Below are 22218 nucleotides of genomic sequence, written 5' to 3' on the forward strand. Positions count from 1 at the left end.
TCTTAAACCCTAACACCTACTTCACCTCCCGTTATAAAAACCTGACGTTGACAACCTCCCGTCTACCTCCGTCATCTCCGTGGGCCCCACCGTTGGTCCTACCTGGACATTGACCACGTTCCCTATGCCGCTTGGTAACAATCACTTATTTAACACGCGCGGACCCCACACATACCACTTAAGTACATCTTATACACTACTTTGGCGTCCACTATATAGAAACAAAAGATTCCACCTTTTTGTCCAATTCTCATCTTGTAAAGCTTAAGTAACATGTACTTTATGCAGTGAAATATGTACGCTAATCTGGATTAGGTTAATTAGAATACGGAAAATTTGTTTTGGCGGGCAAAGTTTTTGTTTACTGACAGATTATGCGAAAATACGCTTCATTTTCCCGCTTTTTATTTAATTAAAAATTGGTAATTGATTTACTTATATCGTAAAAAGCCTCCAACACCTTAAAAGAAAGTGCATCATTTTTGTTCCTTCTTTTTCTATAAAAAATAGCACCTTTTTGGTAAAAAAGATCTTTTATTAGTTAAAAGCTGTTAATTTTTTATTTGAATATATTGATATGGTTTTATTAATGTGTTAAATATGAAAAATAATGATATATATATATATATATATAATTTATTTTTATGAACTTCTTCTTTTATTTTTATTTTTATTATTATGATTGTATGTTTGAAGTTTTTCCTGTTAATATGTTATGTTTTATCAAATTGACCAAAATATAACATTATTATTTTAATTTGTATTTCTTATTTTGAAATTGTGCTTTTAAATAATTTATTCAACTATAACTCAATGTTTTCAGTCTATTTTTGTTAGAATATTATGTTTTAACCAATTTATCTAATATATAAATAAAATTTTGTTTGTATTACTTAATCAGAATGTAATGATGTGACTCGTGAAAAAAAATACAAAACTATGATAAAGAAATCTGTTACAAATTTGTTGATATTTTAAGCTTAAAGTTTTACAATTTTTTGTTCCTGAAAAATATCACTAAAGTAAATATGTACGAAAAATAAGAAAAAAAAACAAAAATAATAAATATATGTAACTATTTTTATTCAATAAAGTTCTAAAGAGACAAACAAAATAATCAGAGAATTCTTTATCCAAAAGAATGAAATTAAAATGAAAAAAAGTAAAAGAAACATCAAAGCCCATTCACTCCACAAGTCCTGTCTTAAATCACCATATCACATACTCTCTCTCTCTCTCTCTCTCTCTCTCTCTCTCTCTCTCTCACACACACACACACACACACAGAGTGTTCCCCCACGCTTGCTCCGCCGCCGTAACCTCACCCTCACCGCCTCCGACAACCGACGGCAGCGCTCATATCTCACCCTTTCAGGTCATTCTAGCAACTAAAATGCAGCAAATCTACACTCTAAGATTCGTCGATGCTTCAACCTTTTATTTCAAGTGAAAAAAAGGGTTTTCGAAACAGTGTTCAAAGTTGTAAATTCGTCACCACCGCTAGTACGGGTAAAGATATTCGCTAAATCTTACAAAACCTAAAACCCATACTCCATTTGTAGTTTAAATTTCATTTCCTGCAAGCATTTCATCCTGCATTGCTTCCGTTTTACCTCTTACATCCGCTTTCTGTTCGTTTTATGAATCTTGGTGTGCTCTACAGTTTGATTTAGGTAAACCCTTTCGAGTTCTGGATATATAGCCTTCAAACCCATTTGGGGAAGCCGATAAACCCTACTTTCAAGTCGTATTGTGTTTGTGAATGCTGTTAATCTAAGTTTTTCAGAAAAGTTCAGAGCTACATTGGGTTTTTTTTGTTCGATGAAGAAGATGATTAGGGTTGTATTACTGGTTTTGTGTATTGTTCCTGCTATGAGTCAGCTTCCTTCCCAGGATATTTTAGCATTACTGGAGTTTAAAAAAGGAATCAAACATGATCCAACTGGGTTCGTTCTTAATTCCTGGAATGAAGAGTCAATCGACTTCAATGGCTGCCCATCTTCCTGGAATGGAATCATGTGCAATGGTGGTAATGTCGCCGGTGTGGTCCTCGATCATCTGTCACTATCAGCTGACATCGATTTGAATGTATTCGCAAATCTCACAAAATTGGTAACCCTTTCGATATCCAACAACTCCATGACTGGAAAATTCCCAAACAAATTAGGCGAAATGCTTTCGTTTCTCGATATTTCCGATAATCTCTTCAATTCGTCTCTCCCACCTGATATCGGAAAGGTCAATAGCTTAATGAATCTGTCTTTAGCGGGAAACAGCTTCTCAGGGTCCATTCCCGATTGGATTTCAGAGATGAGCTCGCTAAAATCTCTCGATTTAAGCAGGAACTTATTCTCTGGTCCAATTCCACCGTCCATTACAACGCTAAACAACCTTGTTTACCTAAATCTATCAATGAACGGGCTCACAAAGAAAATCCCGAAAGGGTTTCAGGACATGATAGCGCTTGAAGTTCTTGACCTCCATGGAAATACGCTTGAAGGTAATTTCGACGTTGAATTCCTGCTTTTTACAACTTCCGTTCACGTTGATCTTAGTGGGAATCTGTTAACTTCTTCAAATCAAGATGGGAAGTTCTTACCTGGGATTTCTGACACTGTGAAATACTTGAATCTTAGCCACAATCGGTTAACCGGATCTTTAGTTTCCGGTGGTTTGTTGAAGTTTGGGAGCTTAGTGATGATGGATTTGAGCTACAATCAGTTATCTGGAGAACTTCCGAGTTTTAATTTTGCATATGTTCTTCAAGTTCTTAAGCTCTCGAATAACCAGTTTTCTGGGTTTATTCCGAATGATCTTCTGAAAGATGATTCGTTGGTGCTAAACGAGTTAGATTTGAGTGGGAATAATTTCACAGGTAAAATAATATCATTGATTTATTTATTATATCATTTTACTTTCATTTCTTTCCATTAAAACATTTCTTTGATCAAATTCACAGGTCCAATGAGTATGATAATGCCAGCAACTCTAAAAGTCCTCAATCTATCCAACAATCATCTCACGGGTGAGCTTCCATTGGTGACGGGTGGATGCACTGTTCTTGATTTATCAAACAACAATTTCGAAGGAAGTTTGACCAAATTAGTCAAATGGGCAAACATCGAGTTTCTTGACCTTAGTCAAAATCGGTTGACCGGTTCATTCCCAGAAGTCACATCTCAATTCTTGAGGCTAAATCACTTGAATCTTTCCCATAATTCTCTCAATTCAACAATCCCAAAAGTAATCACAATGTTTCCAAGACTCGAATCACTCGATCTTGCTTCAAATCAATTCAATGGACCTTTCCCGAATGGATTACTCTCCATGCCTACTTTGCAAGAACTTTACATTAATGGAAACCAACTTTCGGGAAATATCGATTTTTTTCCGGATAATTCCCTATCGAATGTATCCAAGATTCGGGTTCTTGATATTTCTAGTAATCAATTCGGTGGCGAGTTTCCGGAAGGTTTCGGTTTGTTATCGGGAGTTGAAGTTCTAGATGTTTCCGGAAACAAATTCACCGGTTCTTTACCAGAATCTTTAACCGGTCTTACTTCTCTCGTTTCTCTAGATGTTTCCGGAAACCATTTCACGGGCCCTCTTTTAAAGAATTTGTCCGATAATTTAACGAGATTCAACGCGTCTTACAACGATTTCTCCGGAGTTGTTCCGGAAAATTTACGGAAGTTTCCGGAATCTTCCTTCTTTCCCGGAAACTCCAACCTTCAGTTTCCGAATCCCCCGGCCGGACCAAAATCCGGTAACTCCACCTCCGGGAAGAAAAAACCGATCAAAACCGTTTTCAAAGTGCTTGTAATTGTCGCGTGTGTTATTGCAGTTGTGATTTTAATCCTCCTAGCGGTTTTCATCCACTACATGCGCGTTTCACGGCGCCCGGTGGAAGTCGGGACGAAAGACATCCGCCGCCATACCGTTGGCGGGAGTGGCGGTGCAACCGCGGTTTCCTCCGGCGATATACGAAAAGGGTCGTCATCGGAGGCGATTACGCCGGAAAAGATCGGTGTTGTAGGCGGCGGTGGTGGTGGTGCGGTGGCGAGTTTTTCACCGTCGAAAACGAGCGGTTTCTCGTACTCGCCGGATTCCGGTGACTCGTACACCGTGGAAAACCTCGCGAGGCTCGATGTCAGGTCGCCGGATCGGTTGGCGGGAGAGCTTTACTTTCTTGATGACACGGTGTCGTTTTCGCCGGAGGAGCTTTCGCGAGCTCCGGCGGAGGTGTTGGGGAGGAGCAGCCACGGGACGTCGTATCGTGCCACCCTTGATAACGGTTTGTTGTTGACGGTGAAATGGTTGAGAGAAGGTGTTGCGAAACAAAGAAAGGATTTTGCAAAAGAGGCGAAAAAGTTTGCGAATATTAGACACCCGAATGTGGTTGGTTTACGAGGGTATTATTGGGGGCCCACACAACATGAGAAGCTAATTCTTTCGGATTATATATCTCCTGGAAGTCTTGCGAGTTTTCTCTATGGTATGAATCTTTTTCTAAACTACAAATAGCAATGTACTTTATAATAGGATTTTTATTTTTGTTGCTTTGGGAATTCTATAGCCAATTATAGCAGTGTCACCCAAATACAAAGCAATTTTCACTGGTATATTTTTCAAAGTATGATGTGGTAATAAAAAATTCAAACTATAATGTTATAATCAGGTAAACTTTCAAATTCATAATTTAATAAGATTTTTTTTGAAAAGTACAATGTTGTAATTGAAAAAAATGAACTTACATGCATTTATTTGTATCAAATTACTAAAATAATAAAGCGAGCTAAATGTGTGAAATAGCAATGTACTTTCATTAATTTGTGTATTAAAAGCATTGTATTTTAATTTTTTTTCTTCCTATTACTCATTTCTTGCCATAATGATAATCAACTAGATTTTTCAAACTATAATACTCCAACAGGAAGAAGCAAAAGTAGGATGCTATAATAATCAATAAACTAAGGGTTAATACTTAATATCATAAAAAACCTTATATTTTGTGTTTTTTTCGGATTAAACCTCGTCTTTATCTTTTCATGAAAAAAACCTTGCATTTTTTCATTTTTTCCATTCCAGCACTTTTAATCATTTTTCTCCAAAAAGAGTTGTGAAATGTGAGTTTTTTTTTTTTCACTAAAAAAGTTGAGTATTTATTAGGAAACATTCAGAAGGTTGAGGGTTTTTTTCGGAAAAGAAATACAAAGTCGAAGTTTTTTTCGGAAAAAATGAAAAAATATGACGCCTTTTTCATGAAAAAAATAAAGATGAGGTTTAATCTGGAAAAAACACAAAATACAAGGTCTTTTACGAGATTAACCCATAAACAAACCAAAGAAAAAGTAGATTGCTATTTCTTACATCTAACACAATGCAATTAATTAATTAATTAATTAACATTTGTGTATTGGCTTTTAGATCGACCGGGAAGAAAAGGGCCTCCATTGACATGGGCACAAAGGCTAAAAATAGCAGTCGACATCTCACGCGGTCTAAACTACCTCCATTTTGACCGAGCAATCCCACACGGAAACCTCAAGTCAACCAACATTTTATTAGACGGTCAAGATCTAAACGCGCGTGTAGCCGATTACTGTCTCCACCGCCTCATGACACAAGCGGGGACCATCGAACAAATTCTTGATGCCGGAGTTCTCGGCTACCGGGCCCCGGAGCTGGCGGCATCCAAGCGGCCCCTACCCTCCTTCAAATCAGACATTTATGCATTTGGAGTTATTTTGTTGGAGCTTTTGACCGGAAAGTGTGCCGGAGATGTGGTGGCGGGGGAGGGTGGTGGTGGGGTGGATTTGAATGATTGGGTGCGGTTGAAGGTGGCCGAAGGGCGGGGTGCGGATTGTTTTGAGGCGGTGTTGATGACGGAAATGGGAACTCCGGCGGCGGATAAGGGGATGAAGGAGGTGCTTGGGATTGCCTTGCGGTGTTTACGGCCGCTTTCTGAGCGCCCGGGGATTAAGACGGTTTATGAAGATCTTTCGTCTATATAAATTAAATTTAAAATAGCTAGTTTTTTTTTTTGTTTAATCTTATTTTTTTTTATGGTGTTAGATTAGGGATTGAACTGGGAATCAATAGTTCATTGTTCCTTTTTTTTTTTGAAATCTTTTTTTGGTGATTTCTGAAGGTATGTTTTTGGGTTGTTTGTAATCAGATTTTACCAAAAAATTGGTTGGTTTTATGGTATGTTTGGAGGGGTTTGAAAAGGTTGGATTTGTACCATTTATGGATTGTGTGTTATGTCTACATTTTGGGAGGTTATTGATAAGTTTGGAAGGACCTATAGCTAGGATTATTTATTGATGAGAAAAAAGTATGTACCTTTGTTATTAGATATATTTAAAAAGAGGATTTGTCCTTTTTTTTCTTTTTTTTAAAGGTTAGATAAACTTGTAGCTTTTACATTTTTACTTTATTAATGCCACTTTCAATTTAGTCAAAATGCACATTGAATGTGTATTGAAGTTGTCATGTCAAATATAGTATCAGACAGTCATATGTCTGTGTGATGAATGCGGTATTAAACTATTATAACAGCAATTTAATTACAAAAATGTACAGAGTTTTTTTCAACTCTCAAATTCAGGTTAACTACATCAAATTTGGTATGGAACTCCTGTTTTCTCATTAGATTTTTTTTTTGGATTTCAAAATAAATAATTTTGCACAATTATCTGTAATATAAAATTTGGAGTAAATTAAAGGGTTATGTATAGAAAAGTTTTAAATTTTTTTCAAATGTTTCAATAAAGTCTTAAAAGTTTTTTTTGAATAGAAAAATTCAAATATTTTGATGTTTTGTCTAAATTAACGAAAAAGTCAGTTTTTATATTTGAACAACAAATGATAGATTAAGATTATATGATTTTTTTTTCAAAATATTAAGATTTTTCTGTTAAAAAAAACTTTTAGAATTTTATTGAAACTTTTGAAAAAAAAAAACTTTTAGAATTAAAAAGTGGTTTTTACTTTGTACAAAAGTTGCGTTCTTGGTCCAAATTGTTTTCTTTTTTAACTCGCAAGTGAATTTTATTGCAGTTTTGATCATTGGTCTATGTGAATTGTCTTTTCTATCATTTTTAAGATTAAATTATATTTAACTAATTTTAACTAAAAAATAAATGGGCTCTACCATACCATATACCCACCGAACCCCCGACCTCCATTGTCTTCCCCCTATTTTCCTTCCAACACCTGACTTATTTAGGTCAAATTCATAACAAACTAAAACTATAGGGGCCAAAATCAGAACAGATGCATGTTTAAGAACATATTAGTTAGAAATGTTAAAAATAAGAAAGTGATATGATCATTAGAAAAATTCAATGTAGGGTAAATAGCAAAAAAGACATCAAGTTCACAAAAATTCTAATTTGATTTTTTTTTTGTCTTAAATTTAACACTATGTTTCCAATTTGTTACAGTTCTGACCACTTAACCGATCAACTTGGTTATTTGCTGACGTGTCATGATGACGTAACATGCTGACATGACATGTTGATGTATCAAAATTGATTTTTTTCTCATAAAAGACACTAAGTTTTTATTTTATTTTTTTCAATTTTGACACTAAGTTTAATTTTTATTCAATTTTGACATTATTTTTTGTTCTAAATCGAACATCATTTTTTTCAGTTTTGTTCAATTTGGAGGCGTGTAGTCGATAAGACCCATATGTCAGGTTTGTAAGAATCCCTACATACACAAAATTACATTAGATTCGATTGAATATGTATTTTTTTTTTTGATATTTTTATAAGTATCTTAAAGTTAATAGACTCACTCAACTCAATCTTGATACGTCGTCCTCTCCCTTTCGCCAGACTTCTTCTGAATTTTATGAGTCAGACTTTAATCCCATTTTCGAATGTAGCTTTTTATAAGAAGTCTAAGAATCAAAAACAAAAAATAAAACTGGGCTAGAATCATTTGGGACCACTTTGATCAAGACAAGTCCATTTACAAAAGGCACGATAAAGGCCCACCAAACCGATGTGCACATCTGATTCTGAATAAGCCATAGAATCTATTTGGTCTTGGACTCTAATTCAGTAAGTAAAGCAATTTATTCCTTTTGTATCACAATTTTACAATTAGAAAACACATGATATACATATATAAAAAGCTTACACAAAATTCGGACAACGAACGATAGCAAACAATGAAAGTTTGTCCTGAATTGGTCGACATGCAATAGAACATGTTGCCAACCTTTTTACTTATATATAATTTTGACTATTTTTTATTTTATTTTATTTTATTTATTATTTTTTTTTTTTTGAGAATCAAGCTAATTTTGTTGAGAATTATAAGAAAGAAAGTTGACAACTTGATGTAGCTGGTATAGTAGGTTACATTGACCGATTCAATATATAACTTTCATGGTTGGTATGTAATAAACTAATAATATGTTTAAATTTTAGAAACATTTGAAATAGTTCGTCTGCCAAATTTAATTAAAACCGTATAAAAATAAATAAGTAAAAATGTAACTTATTTCTTGTGTTTAACAATTGAAGTTTTAAGTAATTTCTTAATTAAACATAAAATAAAAGCACTTAGGTGATATGCTACACTTTGAACCCTTTAGTCTATTTGTATGATCGACAACTTTTCAAAATACAACTCAAAATACAACGCCTTAAATGATCTCAAACTCTAATATAATTTTCTTTACAAAAAAATAATCCATCTCCAACTAATTACATGGTTTTTTTTAACTAAAAAAAGAATATTTCAAGTATATTTTACTTTTCTAACTTACTGAGATTTTTAGAAGTAATTCTTATATCTATTGGTTTTATAAAAATTTGGCGTACATATTTTTTACGAATATTTTGTATATTGTATTAATAGACAAACATCACTAAATAATGTTATTGTTACTGTAGCCCTATAAACTTACGTATAATGGTTTAAATGGTCATTTGTGACTATTTTTTTACATTTTCAGGGCTTGTACTTGTGTTTTCTGGTTTTAAAAGGACACTTTTTGAAATATGAAGGGTTGCCCGGTGACACCCATCCCACATAGCAATTTTCCAATTCCACGTATATCCAATTAGATTAACTAAGTCCATGTCATTGCCACATGTAGATGAGCTAATGAGACTTACCGTGCGTTTTAAACCACTCAACTCTCAACTGTCTCTTTCGAACTCTTTCTTTTGTAACATCCTCATCTAAATCCTTTGTTCAATTGTTCTTCCGTCCTACCCTTTTCATCAACCGTTCGTCGCTCAAATCGGCGAATTTTGTCGTTGCTATAGCCGTTTTCATGAAGATTGATCTACATTTTGCCGGAATTTTTACCAGGTACCCCTATTACTTACTTAGATGGAGCCGAGCAAAGGTTTGATGATGTAGATTTTATTGGAATGGACAAAACCGAATTTATGGAGTTCCTTGAAAGATTATCTGTTGAGAGATGTGTGAATGTGTACTTTTGCATCCCCCGATATTGAATTTCCTGATGGATTGAGGATAATTGCCACTGATATGGATTATATGGAACTAATCGAAGTTTGGTATGCTTCTGATCTTGTAATTAATGTATACATGGACCATCTTGGTGTTAATGTACATCAATGGATTCTTGAAGAGCAAGCATAAGTTTGCAGTTCTTTAGACGAGTTGTCTGGTGCAAATAAAGTTCATGAAGAAGTGCAAATTCGTATGCGTATAGATGATGGAATCGACATGCAAGATTTACATGGTAGTAGGGATGATATTGAAGGGCAAGGGAGGATTTGCAAGGTGAGCAAGATGATGACATTCACATGGAAGTGGACACTGAACCTGACGAGTGCATTCCTATGAACAAGACAAAAGATGATGAGTTTCTGAGTAAGTTGTGCCCAAAGGAGCAAGTCACCCCCCCACAGTCCACCTCGTGAAGAGCCATATGATCATTTACATGAGGATGAGATAATATCTACTAGCCAGGCTATTTACAATGAGAATGTTCATTGGAAAAAGCAGAAACCTGTATTAGGTATGATATTGGTGAGTCCTAAACAACTGAAACATATGATGTGTAACTATACTGTAGCAAATGGTTATCAGTTATGTTACAAAAAATGATAGTAGGAGACTGTTAGTGAAATGTTGTTCTGGGCAGTGCAAGTTTAGAATGTGGGCTTCTTGGATGAGTGAGGAAAAGTCTTTCCAGATTAAGAGTCTCATAAATGAGCATAACTGTGTAAGAAACTTCAAGTTAAGTTTAATTGTTAACATAGGTACTTATTACACAACACAATTCTTACAGAAACAAAAGATTAGTGTCAGACTACTTAGGGATGAGGTTAAAGATAAATTTGGTTTAAATGTGAGTATGGGACAGTGTAGAAGAGAAAAGAAGTACACAATTGAACCGACTGAAGGAACACTAGTGGAGCACTATGCAAAGCTCTGATCATATGGTGAGAAGATTAGAAGATCCAATCTAGGATCAATAGTCAAAATGGATGTCAATTTTATGCCAGATGGTAAAAATTACTTTAGCAAGATTTACTTGTGTTTTGATGGGCTAAAGCATGGATGGAGAGGGAGCTGCAGAAGGGTTATAAATTTAGACGGATGTTTCTTAAAAGGGTTATGTACTGGAGAGCTAATATGTGCTGTAGGAAGGGATGCCAATAATCACATATTCCCAATTGCATGGGCAGTTGTCTGTGTAGAAAACAAAGAAAATTGGAAATGGTTTTTGGAAGACTTGAGAGATGACCCTTAACTGGATAATGGTTTTGGTATAACATTGATGTCGGATCAACATAAGATATGTTGTTTACTTCTTACTTTTAAATATTGTAATGGTGTATTCATTTTCTCTAACATGTTACCATTATTGTATAGGGGTTGTTAGAGGTTGTCAAAGAGGTACCGCCTACTGCTGAACATAGGCAGTGTGCAAGACATATTGTTGCCAACTTTAGGAAAAAATTAAGTAGTGTACACTATGATACCATGTTTTGGAAGGCAATCAAGGCATCCAACGAGCCTTTATTCAATGCTGCCATAAAGGAGACTGAAGTGCTTAACCCTGCAACCTTTTCTTATCTTATGGAAACAAACCCCAAATCTTAGAGTAGAGCATTCTTTCAAGAGGAAAGGATGTGTGATGTAGTGGAGAATGGATTATCTGAGAGCTTCAACAGTGTAATCAAGGATGCAAGGAAAAAGCCAATCATCACCATGTTAGAGGAGATTAGATTGTATGTTATGGAGAGGATATACATTTTAAAGATCAAAGGTAGTTCATGGCCTGATTACTAGCCTTGCCTAACAACTACACTCCTACTGAATCAATTAAAAAGAGCTCAAAGGTACTTTCTAATCTTTACACTCCTAATTGTATTTAGGTACTTACTTTTGGTATGTTTGCAATAGGTATTGACAGGTTTTACCAAATGGTCTAAACCAATTTGAAACTAGAAACATGACTGAGTCCTATGTTGTTGACCTATAAAAGAAGACTTGTACTTGTATTGTGTGGCAACTTAATGGGTATGGATACGTGCATTCAGTTGTAACTATATCCTCTCTGAATAGAGATGTTGAAATTTATGTGGATACAATGTTCTATGGTGCTGTGTACAAGAACACTTACAAGTACCTAATTTATGGGATGCATGGTAGCAATATGTGACCACCTACTGAATTCATACCACCTTTCCACCAATGAAGAGAAGAATGCTAGGTAGACCAAAGGTTAATAGAAGAAGAGATGCATCAAAAAAGCTCCTAAGACACACTGTGTCTAAAGCAAGGAAAAATATCATGCAATGTGTGTAAATAAGTAGGGCATAAGAAGGTCACATGTCCTCAAACTAAAAGACCTAAAGTGCAAAAACCTCAAGTTGGAAGGAGGCCAAAACTAAATGTAAAAAAAAGGAAAACAACTGTCAATGAAAATGGTGAAGGAGCACAAGGTGTTGTGCAGGAAGCAATGGATCAAAATCAGCGCCCGAAGGGAAAAATGGAGACAAAATAGTGAGTAAGTGTAAAAGAAACAAATAGGAGAGAATCATCAAGATGAAACTTACTAAGAGGGTTAAGAGCAAAGATGGGAAAGAAGATACTAGTATAAACCCATTGGACCTTAATGATTAAGATTATTTTCCTTGAACTTGTTATGTTTGAACTTGGTTGTGTTTGTTTGAACTTGTTTTTTATGCTTGGAATTGGGTTGCACTAGGTTGATAAGTTTGGATTTTTACTAACTTTGTTTCTTTGAGAAACATTTGTACTTGTTTATTTGGTTGTCACTGATTTGTCCTACTTATGTTATTTTAGAAACTTAGTTTGTTTAAGAAAGATATGTACTTGTTTTATTGATTGTGCATGGTGCATGTTACCCAAGGGAACATGGGGTCAATAGTTCTAGGAATCAATGTTAACTTGGTTAGGTTACAAGGGAACATGTATTCCTTGTAACATCAGTTAACACATGTGGTCCAATAATTTGCTTGAGGTCCTTGAATAAGATGTAGGGTCCTTGTAACGATTAAGACATTAAGTTTAGTGTAATACAATAACCAAATTAAAACAAAGTACATTACAAGTTGTTCATACAAGCCAAAACTAAGTACATTACCAGTTAAACATACAAACCAAAACAAAGTGATGCAACAACCATTAATGTTACACATACAAACCAAAACAACGTACATTACAAGTTGTTCATAATTTAACCCAAATGATCTTGATTACAACTTGTACATGATTAAACACAAAAATACCAAACAACATATTAGGTATAACTTCAACTTAAAGACCTCAGATTGAAGCTTTTTGTTCGACCTAAACATCCCAGTTATGATCACACCTTCATTGTTGCACTGTATTTCATCAAACCAAGCTATAAAACCTAAACGAGCATCCTGATTCCAATTGTTTGCCTGAATTAGTACATGTTAAGAAAACTAGGGTTAACATCAGAAAATGAATAAATGGTAAATTACCTTTTTGGGACATGCATAAAAGGGCCTTCCTAGGTTATTGGTAGTACATGATGTTCGTATTATAGCTTCATAGTGGAGAGCATTTGAATAAGAAAACAATGTGCTAGAATGGAATAAGTAGGTATAGAAGAAAATTTTAACTAATTGCTAGTACATGTAAAAGACTAAATTACCCCCACTGTGCAAGGCACGTGGGTTCACTAACATCCCCACTTTTTCCTTATTCCTATTTCTATTACACTTTCAATGTAATTTTTTCTGGATAACAATTAGTACATAGGATCATAAGTAATGAACCAAGAACATCACCCAAGCTTACAAAATGCCTGTCATTTAGACAGGTCTTTTACATATATCGCCAAAAAAAACAATTATAAAAATAAAAAATAGAAAATCTACATACTAATATGCTTTGTAATCAACATTCCTTCAAATCCACCCATTACCCAAGCTTAACAATGAAATGGAGCACAACCACCAACAACAAGAGCATCCCCACCATCATGTGTAACATTCACAAAATCATGATAAATTTAAAATTTTTAAAACCAACCAATTTCATAGATTGTTTAAAATCATAGTTTTAAAATATTTTCAACATCAAAGTCTCCTAAAATCATAAGTCAGAAACATGAGGATGTGTAAGATCATGCCTTCTCCTTCCCGGGATCATCCGAAGTACTTGAAACATAGTCCAAAACTGTATGCTAACACTTAGTGAGATCCCCCAAAGTACCAACACATAACATAAGCATAAATATAAACAACATGCACACAGAGCCTTTAGCCTGACTGGAACACCCCACCGGCCTACAGTCTACGTGGTACACTCACAGAACCTTCAGCATGACTGGTACGCCTCACCGGGACCTTCTACCTATTTGGAACGTTCTTCGGGCCTTCGGCCTGACTGGTACGCCTCTCACGCCTGTAGTCTATCCAGGGCTCCCTAAGTCTCTTCGCCTTTAGTCTACACCGGTCTGCATCAACCCAACCATACATATACCATGTGGACATATACATAACAAATAAGCATACATATATCCAATTAATAAACAATCAGACAGATCTTACAGATCACTAAGCATAACATCATCCTATATACCAGGATACAAATCTAACAGTTCACTACAACATACCAGCATGCGATAAACCAGGGTAACATTCCAATGGACAGGCCTTGGTGCCTTCGACCCAAAATTACAATGAGGAAAACTCACCTCACAAACTGAACAAAATCTGATGAGGTTCTGAATCTGAATCTCAACTCTCTACTCGAAACCTATTTCCACAAGTGACCAATTTCCATCAAAATACCAAAATCCCAAAATACCCAAAATACCCTCAAGGTCAAACTTGGTCAAGGTCAACTGGTCAAACCATCTAGGTCAATTGAGTTAACCCAACCGAGTCAACTCGATCGAGTTAACTCAGGGTGCGTACGTGGGGCGTACTTCTGAGGTATGCTGGGTGTACACGAAGCCTCGCTGGCCGACCACCATTGGGGTGGTTGACCTCGTACGCAGGGCGTACCCTCGCATGTCTAAAAATTCCATTAAGAGCTTAATGACTTAAGCTCTTACATCCAAACTATAGATCCATGGCTAAAATACTCTTAAGAGTCGTAAAGTCTCCAACTTTATAATCTAGGATGTCCAATAAGTGCTTAATACAAGGTCTTATTCCATTAAGACATTCTACAAGATGTATGAAGCAAAAACTAACCATTTGGAACCCCTTTTTATGACTTAAGACCCCTCCTAGGGTCTGAAAGGACAACTCATAGATCAAGATCATGCCTTATTCAAGATCTAACATTTTGGGACCAAAAAGCTCCATAAATTCAACCAAAACTAGATCTATGAGTTAGAGGGATAAAGTTTCAAGATTTATACCTTAGAATGGTTGAAAATGAAGTAGAAATCCCAAATCCAAGTGTTCCTCTCCTTCAAGATGAGCTTGGCTTCTTTCCTTCTTCTTCTAAGGCACCAAAAACACACTTCTAATCTTGAAAAGGCTCCTTAAGGTGGTTCTAGGGTTACAAACACGTATGAGAGGGATTGATGCAGTTAAAGTGGAAGAAATGAGGCCATAAGGGTGCTTAAATACCAGCTAAACCCTAAAAACTAGGGTTTCCTTATCTGGAAAGTACGCATAGTGTACAATGATGTACACCCAACATACTAGGGTGCGCCTTAGTACGCTCAGCATACACCACGTACGCATGGCGTACTCCTAAGGCCATACTTACAACAATGCCATTAGGGCTCCTTTGCACACTTTCTTGAGCTTAGGGTCCAAAATGCAACATAATAAAATTATAGGGTTGAAATTTGAAGTACCTTATTATCAGGATGTTACAATTCTCCCCCACTTGATCTAGACTTCGTCCTTAAAGTCTGCCGAGGTGGATAACTCAGGATAATGCTCCTGTATCTCAGCCTCCGGCTCTCAGGTCCACTCGGAGCCCCTTCGATGCTACCACCGTACCTTTACCAAATGTATCTCCTTGTTACGCAAGACCTTCATCTTTCTCTCCAAAATAGCTACCAGCCTCTCAACATAGTTCAGGCGCACGTCGACCTAAATATCATCCAAGGTGATGGTTGGATGATGCTAGGTGAAAGGTGGAGAATCATCGAGTTGCAACAGTTCATGATATGATGGTGTGTTCTTTAATGGTGCTTTCCATATGAAATCAAACTAAAACTCAAGAAGAGCTGAACCTGGAAAATAGGAATTGAATTTACTCTAAGCCAATTTGTTAAATCGGGGTTCTTTAATTTTGGAAATGGAGTTTCCGGATAGGAAGAAGAGATACTGCTGGAAAACAGTGGGTTTCGTACATTTAGGGGTGAGCATGGGTCAGTTTGGGTCAGTTTTAACCTAAAACCAAACCGAACACGCTATAATCGGTTTTTAGATAAAACAAACCGAACCCACTACCCAAACTGATTGATTCGGTTTTTTGGTTTCTGGTTTTTATCAGTTTGGTTCCAGGTTTAAACCCAAACCCAAACCCCATCCCAAATTAAGTTTCTAAGCCTTGAGAAATCAATATATAGAGGCTTAGGAGGATGAATATTTTTTTACATACCGATGTGGGATGAGAGTTTAAGGAACTGAAAGAGATAGGGAATTTAAGTCAATGAAGAGGGTTGATTTTTTAGGGAATCCATTTTTTTGTGGGTTTCCAAACACACAAAGAACATACATGGGAGTCAAATAACCTCAAATTCCCGTCTATAATCGATTTTTGGAGCCAATATATGATTTCATTGTATTTATTGTCATCTAATATGAGCCCTAACAATTGAATTCAATAGTTTTTCTTTTTGCCTGCCATGTGTTTGTTAAAATGCCAATTTAGAATTTCTTATGAACTTTGATACTTATGTTGGGTGGCGTCCTAGTCCTCCCGACCACATATGGTGTATGCTCTGGTTCATGATTTAAAAACATTTGTGAGATAGATACAACCATACAAGCGGTGGTCAAATTAAGAGGTGGATGTGAAGACAGATTGTTGGGTCTATTAGTTTCGGTGAATCGGTCTTAAATCTCGATATATATATATATATATATATATATATATATATATATATATATATATATACCAAAATAAGAGTGGTGGTGATCATTACCTGTTGTATTATCAAAGTGGCGGTCGATGGGTGGCAAAAGCTGGTGTGAGGAGGTGCTACGCAGATGAAGATTGTGGCAGCGGCGGCGGAGCTGCTGTCACAACCAGAAATTTTGATGTTTTGTAACAACAACAATTATACCAACTGTAAACAAACAATGTGGAAGCATTTATGATGCTTATTCAATAAAAAAAACTTCAATCAAACACTTTATGCAAGCACTGCAAATAGTCAACAAAGAATTGGAAACCCTAGAAATCCCGGTTTAAGTCCATTTTGGACTAGGATTTCCTTATTGGGCCCAATGGGCCAATAAGCTTCCAATTTGACTATCTTGGGCTTAGAACTCTTAAATGGGCTCTAATTGGACCCACTCCCATTTATTTTAATATTTTGGGCCATGTTGGGCCTAGAATGAAATAAAATACCCTAATGGACCTTATTTGGCCATAACAAAACTAATTAGCCCTAATGGATCATAAAAATCATCCCTTGATTTATTTTGGGCCAAAAATCACCTAATTGCGCCATAAGATGGACTTAAGAACAAAAAGCCCAATTTTCCTTTCTCCTTTCTCCCTCTTCTCGGCCCAACTACTAAAAATTGAAGGGAAGAGTTGACTTTTGCTTGCCACCTCACATTTACCCATTGGAAACCCATGCAAAATCTCATGTTTTTATGCATGTCAACTCAATTATCTGTCTTCTCCCTCTCCTTTTTACTCTCGGACGAAGACACCCATATACACATCCATTTCATTCATCTTTTGCAAACAAAACTCTCTCTAGAAAAGTTCTTCCTCCTTCTAGGAGCTTTCAAGTAAGAATTTCCCTAAGAGTCATCATATAAGGTAAGTTGATGCTTAAATCCATGGTCTAACTACTTCATTTCATCAAAAATATCCTCTTAATCTATTTAAATTCGTGATCTTGCCTCTTAGAACTCATCTAAGCCAAAGAACCTCCAAGAAGCTTGCTAGGCCGAGAATAACATCAAACTTCTTCCATTTTTCTTCAAAAACCGAACCCACAACTCAAGGTGAGTTCATACCCCTCTCTTTTTCGGTTTTTACAAGTTTTATGGGGGAGAATACAAGCAAAATGTGTAGATCTATGTGTATGTGTGTGCTATGTATGATTTTGTGCATGCATGGGTGATTTTATGTGTTTTTGTGGTGAATATGTAACCAAAAGGGAAGAAATCTCGAGATCTATGCCATAAGACGGAAAACAAACATGATCTAAGTTATATTATACTAAATAAGTCAAGAATATTAACTTATAAGATTGTGATAAACATATTTCAACATAAAACCTCTTTTTGGGCTTAAATTGTCAAATAAACAAAAGTTGGGTCAAAAATTGTCATTTACGGTTTTCTTAAGGGTCAAAGGAGTCAAAACGGTTAGAAAAAAAAGTTTTTATGAATATTATGCACTTCAAAGGACTTAAAATGTAAATATTAGCTTAATGGGCTAATTTTTGGGCTTTTCGGCCCAACAAGCCCAAAGTTGCGAAAAATCTGAATTTTAAGGGGCTAAAATGGAAATTTTCTCAAAACAGGGGATAAAAAGGGTAAACAAAATCATTTCAGGGGTTAAAATGCTTTTCTTTACCAAAAAGGATAAAAAATGAAAAGTTTTTGGATTTTGGGTCAAAATTGTAAAAGTTGCATAAAGTTTGGATTTTAGCCGTAAAATACTTTTTTGGATAGGCTGAAACTGCCAAAGAATAAGTTTTGGAGCTAAAAATTATCATTTGTACAAGTTTATGACTCCAAAGTGTCAAGAAAAGAGTTTGAGGGCAAAAATGTCTTTTTTTTATAAGGGACTAAAATTCTCATTTTTATTAAAGAAGGACGAAAAAGGGTCAAGCCAATATTCACTTATTTTATTTCTAGAATATTGAGTCAAAAATGCTAAACCACGACGTACATAAATTGAAAGATGAATACACGCATAACTCCAAGTATCGTTATAAACAAATCGATCGGTCTCGAGTCGATACAAAAATAACAATCGTTCAATCAAACCCACCAACAATCGTGAAATACCTAGGCAAGTAAACATTCCAAAACCTTGGGCTTAAAGGCTTCAATCATGCTTGTTGGACCTTTGAAATCCACTAACATGATCTTTGGGCCCAAGGGATAACGACAATATGTTATTGGGCCTTCTATGACCCAATTCCATATTGAAAGGACCTTCACTGGCTTTTAAGTGCTATCGGGCCTTAGTGGCCCATTAGCATAGCTAGTAAGGTCAAAGTAATCAAATGTGAGATGGGCCAACATGTCCTTTGCACACCCAACAGCCTAAAATAACTCACAGAAGTAGCAAGACTTTGTACTCCTCTTCTCCCCGTTTGCTAGGCTTATGAGTAATCAAAAGTAATTAAGGTTGTTTGGATTTAAGTGAGTAATAACGGGCGACACCTCTAAGGATTGTTCGTAGTCTGTAGTTATAATTAGTCATTATCATGCACGGTTATAACGACTCACAACCATTAATTAATCCAAAACCATCCGAGTAATCAAGGAAGAGTAATCAAAATCATTCATTGTGGCGGTATAACAATTTGAGAAATCACTATATTTTATGTATTTGGAAAACATCGGGTTTTCCGGGGAAGTTCAACATTTTCACTTGTACGTTTAATACTAAGTTCTTCAATTATACATGTTTTGAAATCATCATGCATATTGTACGGATCTTCACACCTTTTTACAAACAATGGTCTTTTCAGAAAATATCGGGTTTTCTGGGTTGTTCTCGTTCAAACTACACAAAACATTTTCATATCAAACATACTTATGAACTCACCAACATTCCATATGTTGACCGTTTTTCAAAATAACTTGTATTCTCAGGTAACAGGTAAGCTGAGGAAATAGGTACCAAGTATGTTAGTGTGTTTTGCTTTTTGAAAACTATCAAACAAGTTATGTATGGATTTGTGATGTTAAAACAATGTACTTGATGTGAACAATGTTGGTTGTAATATATTGATGCATGGTGATGTTTATGTTATGATTCATGTATATTCATTGTGATGATATTCAATTTAAGTCACACGAGCCCTCGGATGTTTCCACCGTCTGGTTCGGGGGTGTGACAGCTGAGGTGGCGGTTTCACTGCCCCGTCATTCTTTTCTTCCGACGACGATCAACAAAAGAAAGAGACAGAAGGTGGTGGTGATCGGAGTCCTCATGGTGGCATCGTGCAATGGAAGTTCCACTGCCTTGCTCGTTTGTTTTCTACCGACGTGAACTCATAGGGAGGGGTGGTGAACGGTGACGGGTGGTCGGAGGGAGCTGGTCCAATGGAGCCACGCAAGCAGTAACATCAGAGCGCATGTGAAACATCAGAGCGCATGTGAGGGTGTTTGGCTAGCTCCGATTAGCAGCAAAGAGTGAGAAACACAATGGTGGTGGCTGGTGATATAAGAATGAGAGAGAGAGAGAGAGAGAGAGAGAGAGAGAGAGAGAGAGAGAGCTGGGACCCCCTTTGCATATTATTTCGTTTTTTTTAAAATAAAATAAAACATCATAAATGGTCCCTGTGGTAGTGAAATGACGAAAATGTCATTCTATTAACGGACATAATTTAACGGAGTTAACAATAAGGACCGATCGTCAAAACTTTTGAAAGCACATGAACCATCTATGATGTTTTTAAACCACATTGACTAAACTTCAGATCTGAAAAAACCACATGGACAATTTATGAATTTTTTTCTTTTATAAAATTTCATTTTTATGAAATTACATTTAATTAAAAAAATAAAAAATAAAAATGTGATATGACACCCATTAGTTTTGTGGGTTGAGTGGAAAAATGATATAATGATTATGTGACATTGGAATAGTGTGATAAGCGTGATATGACACCTATATATCTAAGATAAATCTCATAAACACACACTTTCAATATATATATAATATATATATATATATATATATATATATATATATATATATATATATATATATATATATATATATATATATATATATATATATATATATATATACACACACAAACGTATTTGCTACATGAAGGGTCAAAGTGGAATTAGTGACATAGATTAAGGGGTGCAAAGTATTTTACTAGAAAACGTTTTAACCCTTTTTTCACCCACCCCATTCTTCCAAAAAAAAAAAAAAACTATTAAAATAACAATAAAAATGATGAGTTATCATGGAGAAAAAAAGGAATTATTGAACAAATCCAGGAATATCGATCGATACAATTTACAAGAATACAACAATTCATGGCCTCGTTTCGGTTTCTGCATTGCCTTGTCTTCTTCCTCTTGTCTCCTGCTTTCTTGATCGCTTCTTCCCCATTTTCATGTAACATACTTCATATAATCATATTTTTCTTGAATAATTTTTTGTTTTATTTATTTTTTTTCTCATATTAATCACACAATCGATTTGGTTTTTGATGATCTTGAATCTTTATAGATAATACGCATCAATATTATAAGGTGACTGGGCGTAATCTTCTTCAACAGAAACAATGTAAGTTCTTTCCTCTATTGGTCCCAATTTAAAACACATAATAAGAACATTAGGTTCATTCATTTATTCTATAACATTTTCATGATGCCCGGATAAACAAAAATCATTCACATATTACATTTTTCAATGACATTGTTACATCCGATTAGATTTTTCCAAATTACAAAGTTGTAATGCGAAAAATAAAAGTATGATGCATGCAATCATGCAATAATGAACAAATAAATAAAAGCAAGTTGCGATTTCTTCCATTTAACCTAGTCAAGAATCTATTTTTTACAGCGTGTCCTGTGAACTTTGAGAATGAAAACTACACGATCATCACAAGCCAATGCAAAGGACCAGTATACCAACGTGAGCCATGTTGTAACTCCTTTTTGCAAATTGCATGCCCTCATTGGGAACAAATTAACGATGAAAAGACAAATTGTGCATCAACTTTATTTAGTTACATAAATGTATACGGGAAATACCCCCCTGGGCTTTTTGCTAGCATGTGTAAAGGAGACAAGAAAGGTCTTAGTTGTGAGAAAATCGATACATCTACTTCAAAGAAGGGAGACAAGAGTCAGGCTGCAACCATGTGTATTAAGTCACCATGGGTGATGATCATGGGTGGAGTCATGGTGTTTGTGCTAGAATTTTTTGGATGATAATATAATGTTGTTTAGAAGAATTTTTTTTTGTCTAAATTTAATGGAGAGAACATGACTTAATTCGGCAAGCTATATGTGTTTAATGTAGAAACAACGAATTAATAGAGATAGTGATTGCAGAAGATCTAAATACCCATGGAAGCAGAATGCAAGACCACTTGTCTTTCCTTAATAGACCTTTAAAATCGTGAATCATATTATCATAAATAAACTAATAAATTTCCAACGTGGATCATGGAACACAATGCGATCAAAGACCTTTAAAATCTTCAAAAATTCATCCTACTTTTTGGCTTACAAAATGTGTTCGAATTAAAAGTTGAAGGAGTTTGGTGTCGTTTTTAAAAGTACATTGCATTGTTGATCTTGGGGTTTTGGTATCGTTTCAAGATTTCTTAACTACTAC

The 22218-nt window shown here is 35.4% G+C and overlaps 2 protein-coding genes across 2 annotated transcripts; both read left to right on the top strand.

Moving 5' to 3' along the window:
• The first annotated feature begins 1162 nt into the window (after nucleotides 1-1162).
• Nucleotides 1163-6230, top strand: LOC111905637 (LRR receptor-like serine/threonine-protein kinase GHR1). The gene is made up of 4 exons (XM_023901329.3): nucleotides 1163-1509; nucleotides 1664-2875; nucleotides 2960-4495; nucleotides 5428-6230. The coding sequence occupies exons 2-4, from the start codon at nucleotides 1822-1824 to the stop codon at nucleotides 6012-6014; spliced, it is 3177 nt and encodes a 1058-aa protein (XP_023757097.1). The 5' UTR covers nucleotides 1163-1509; nucleotides 1664-1821; the 3' UTR covers nucleotides 6015-6230.
• A 4906-nt stretch (nucleotides 6231-11136) lies between these two features.
• Nucleotides 11137-21809, top strand: LOC111905640 (GPI-anchored protein LLG1). The gene is made up of 3 exons (XM_042897391.1): nucleotides 11137-11275; nucleotides 21100-21156; nucleotides 21439-21809. Exons 1-3 carry the CDS (start codon nucleotides 11137-11139, stop codon nucleotides 21807-21809), a joined length of 567 nt encoding a protein of 188 aa, XP_042753325.1.
• Nucleotides 21810-22218: the final 409 nt, after the last annotated feature.

This window comes from Lactuca sativa, chromosome 8, assembly GCF_002870075.4.
Source record: "Lactuca sativa cultivar Salinas chromosome 8, Lsat_Salinas_v11, whole genome shotgun sequence".
Classification (NCBI taxonomy): domain Eukaryota; kingdom Viridiplantae; phylum Streptophyta; class Magnoliopsida; order Asterales; family Asteraceae; genus Lactuca; species Lactuca sativa.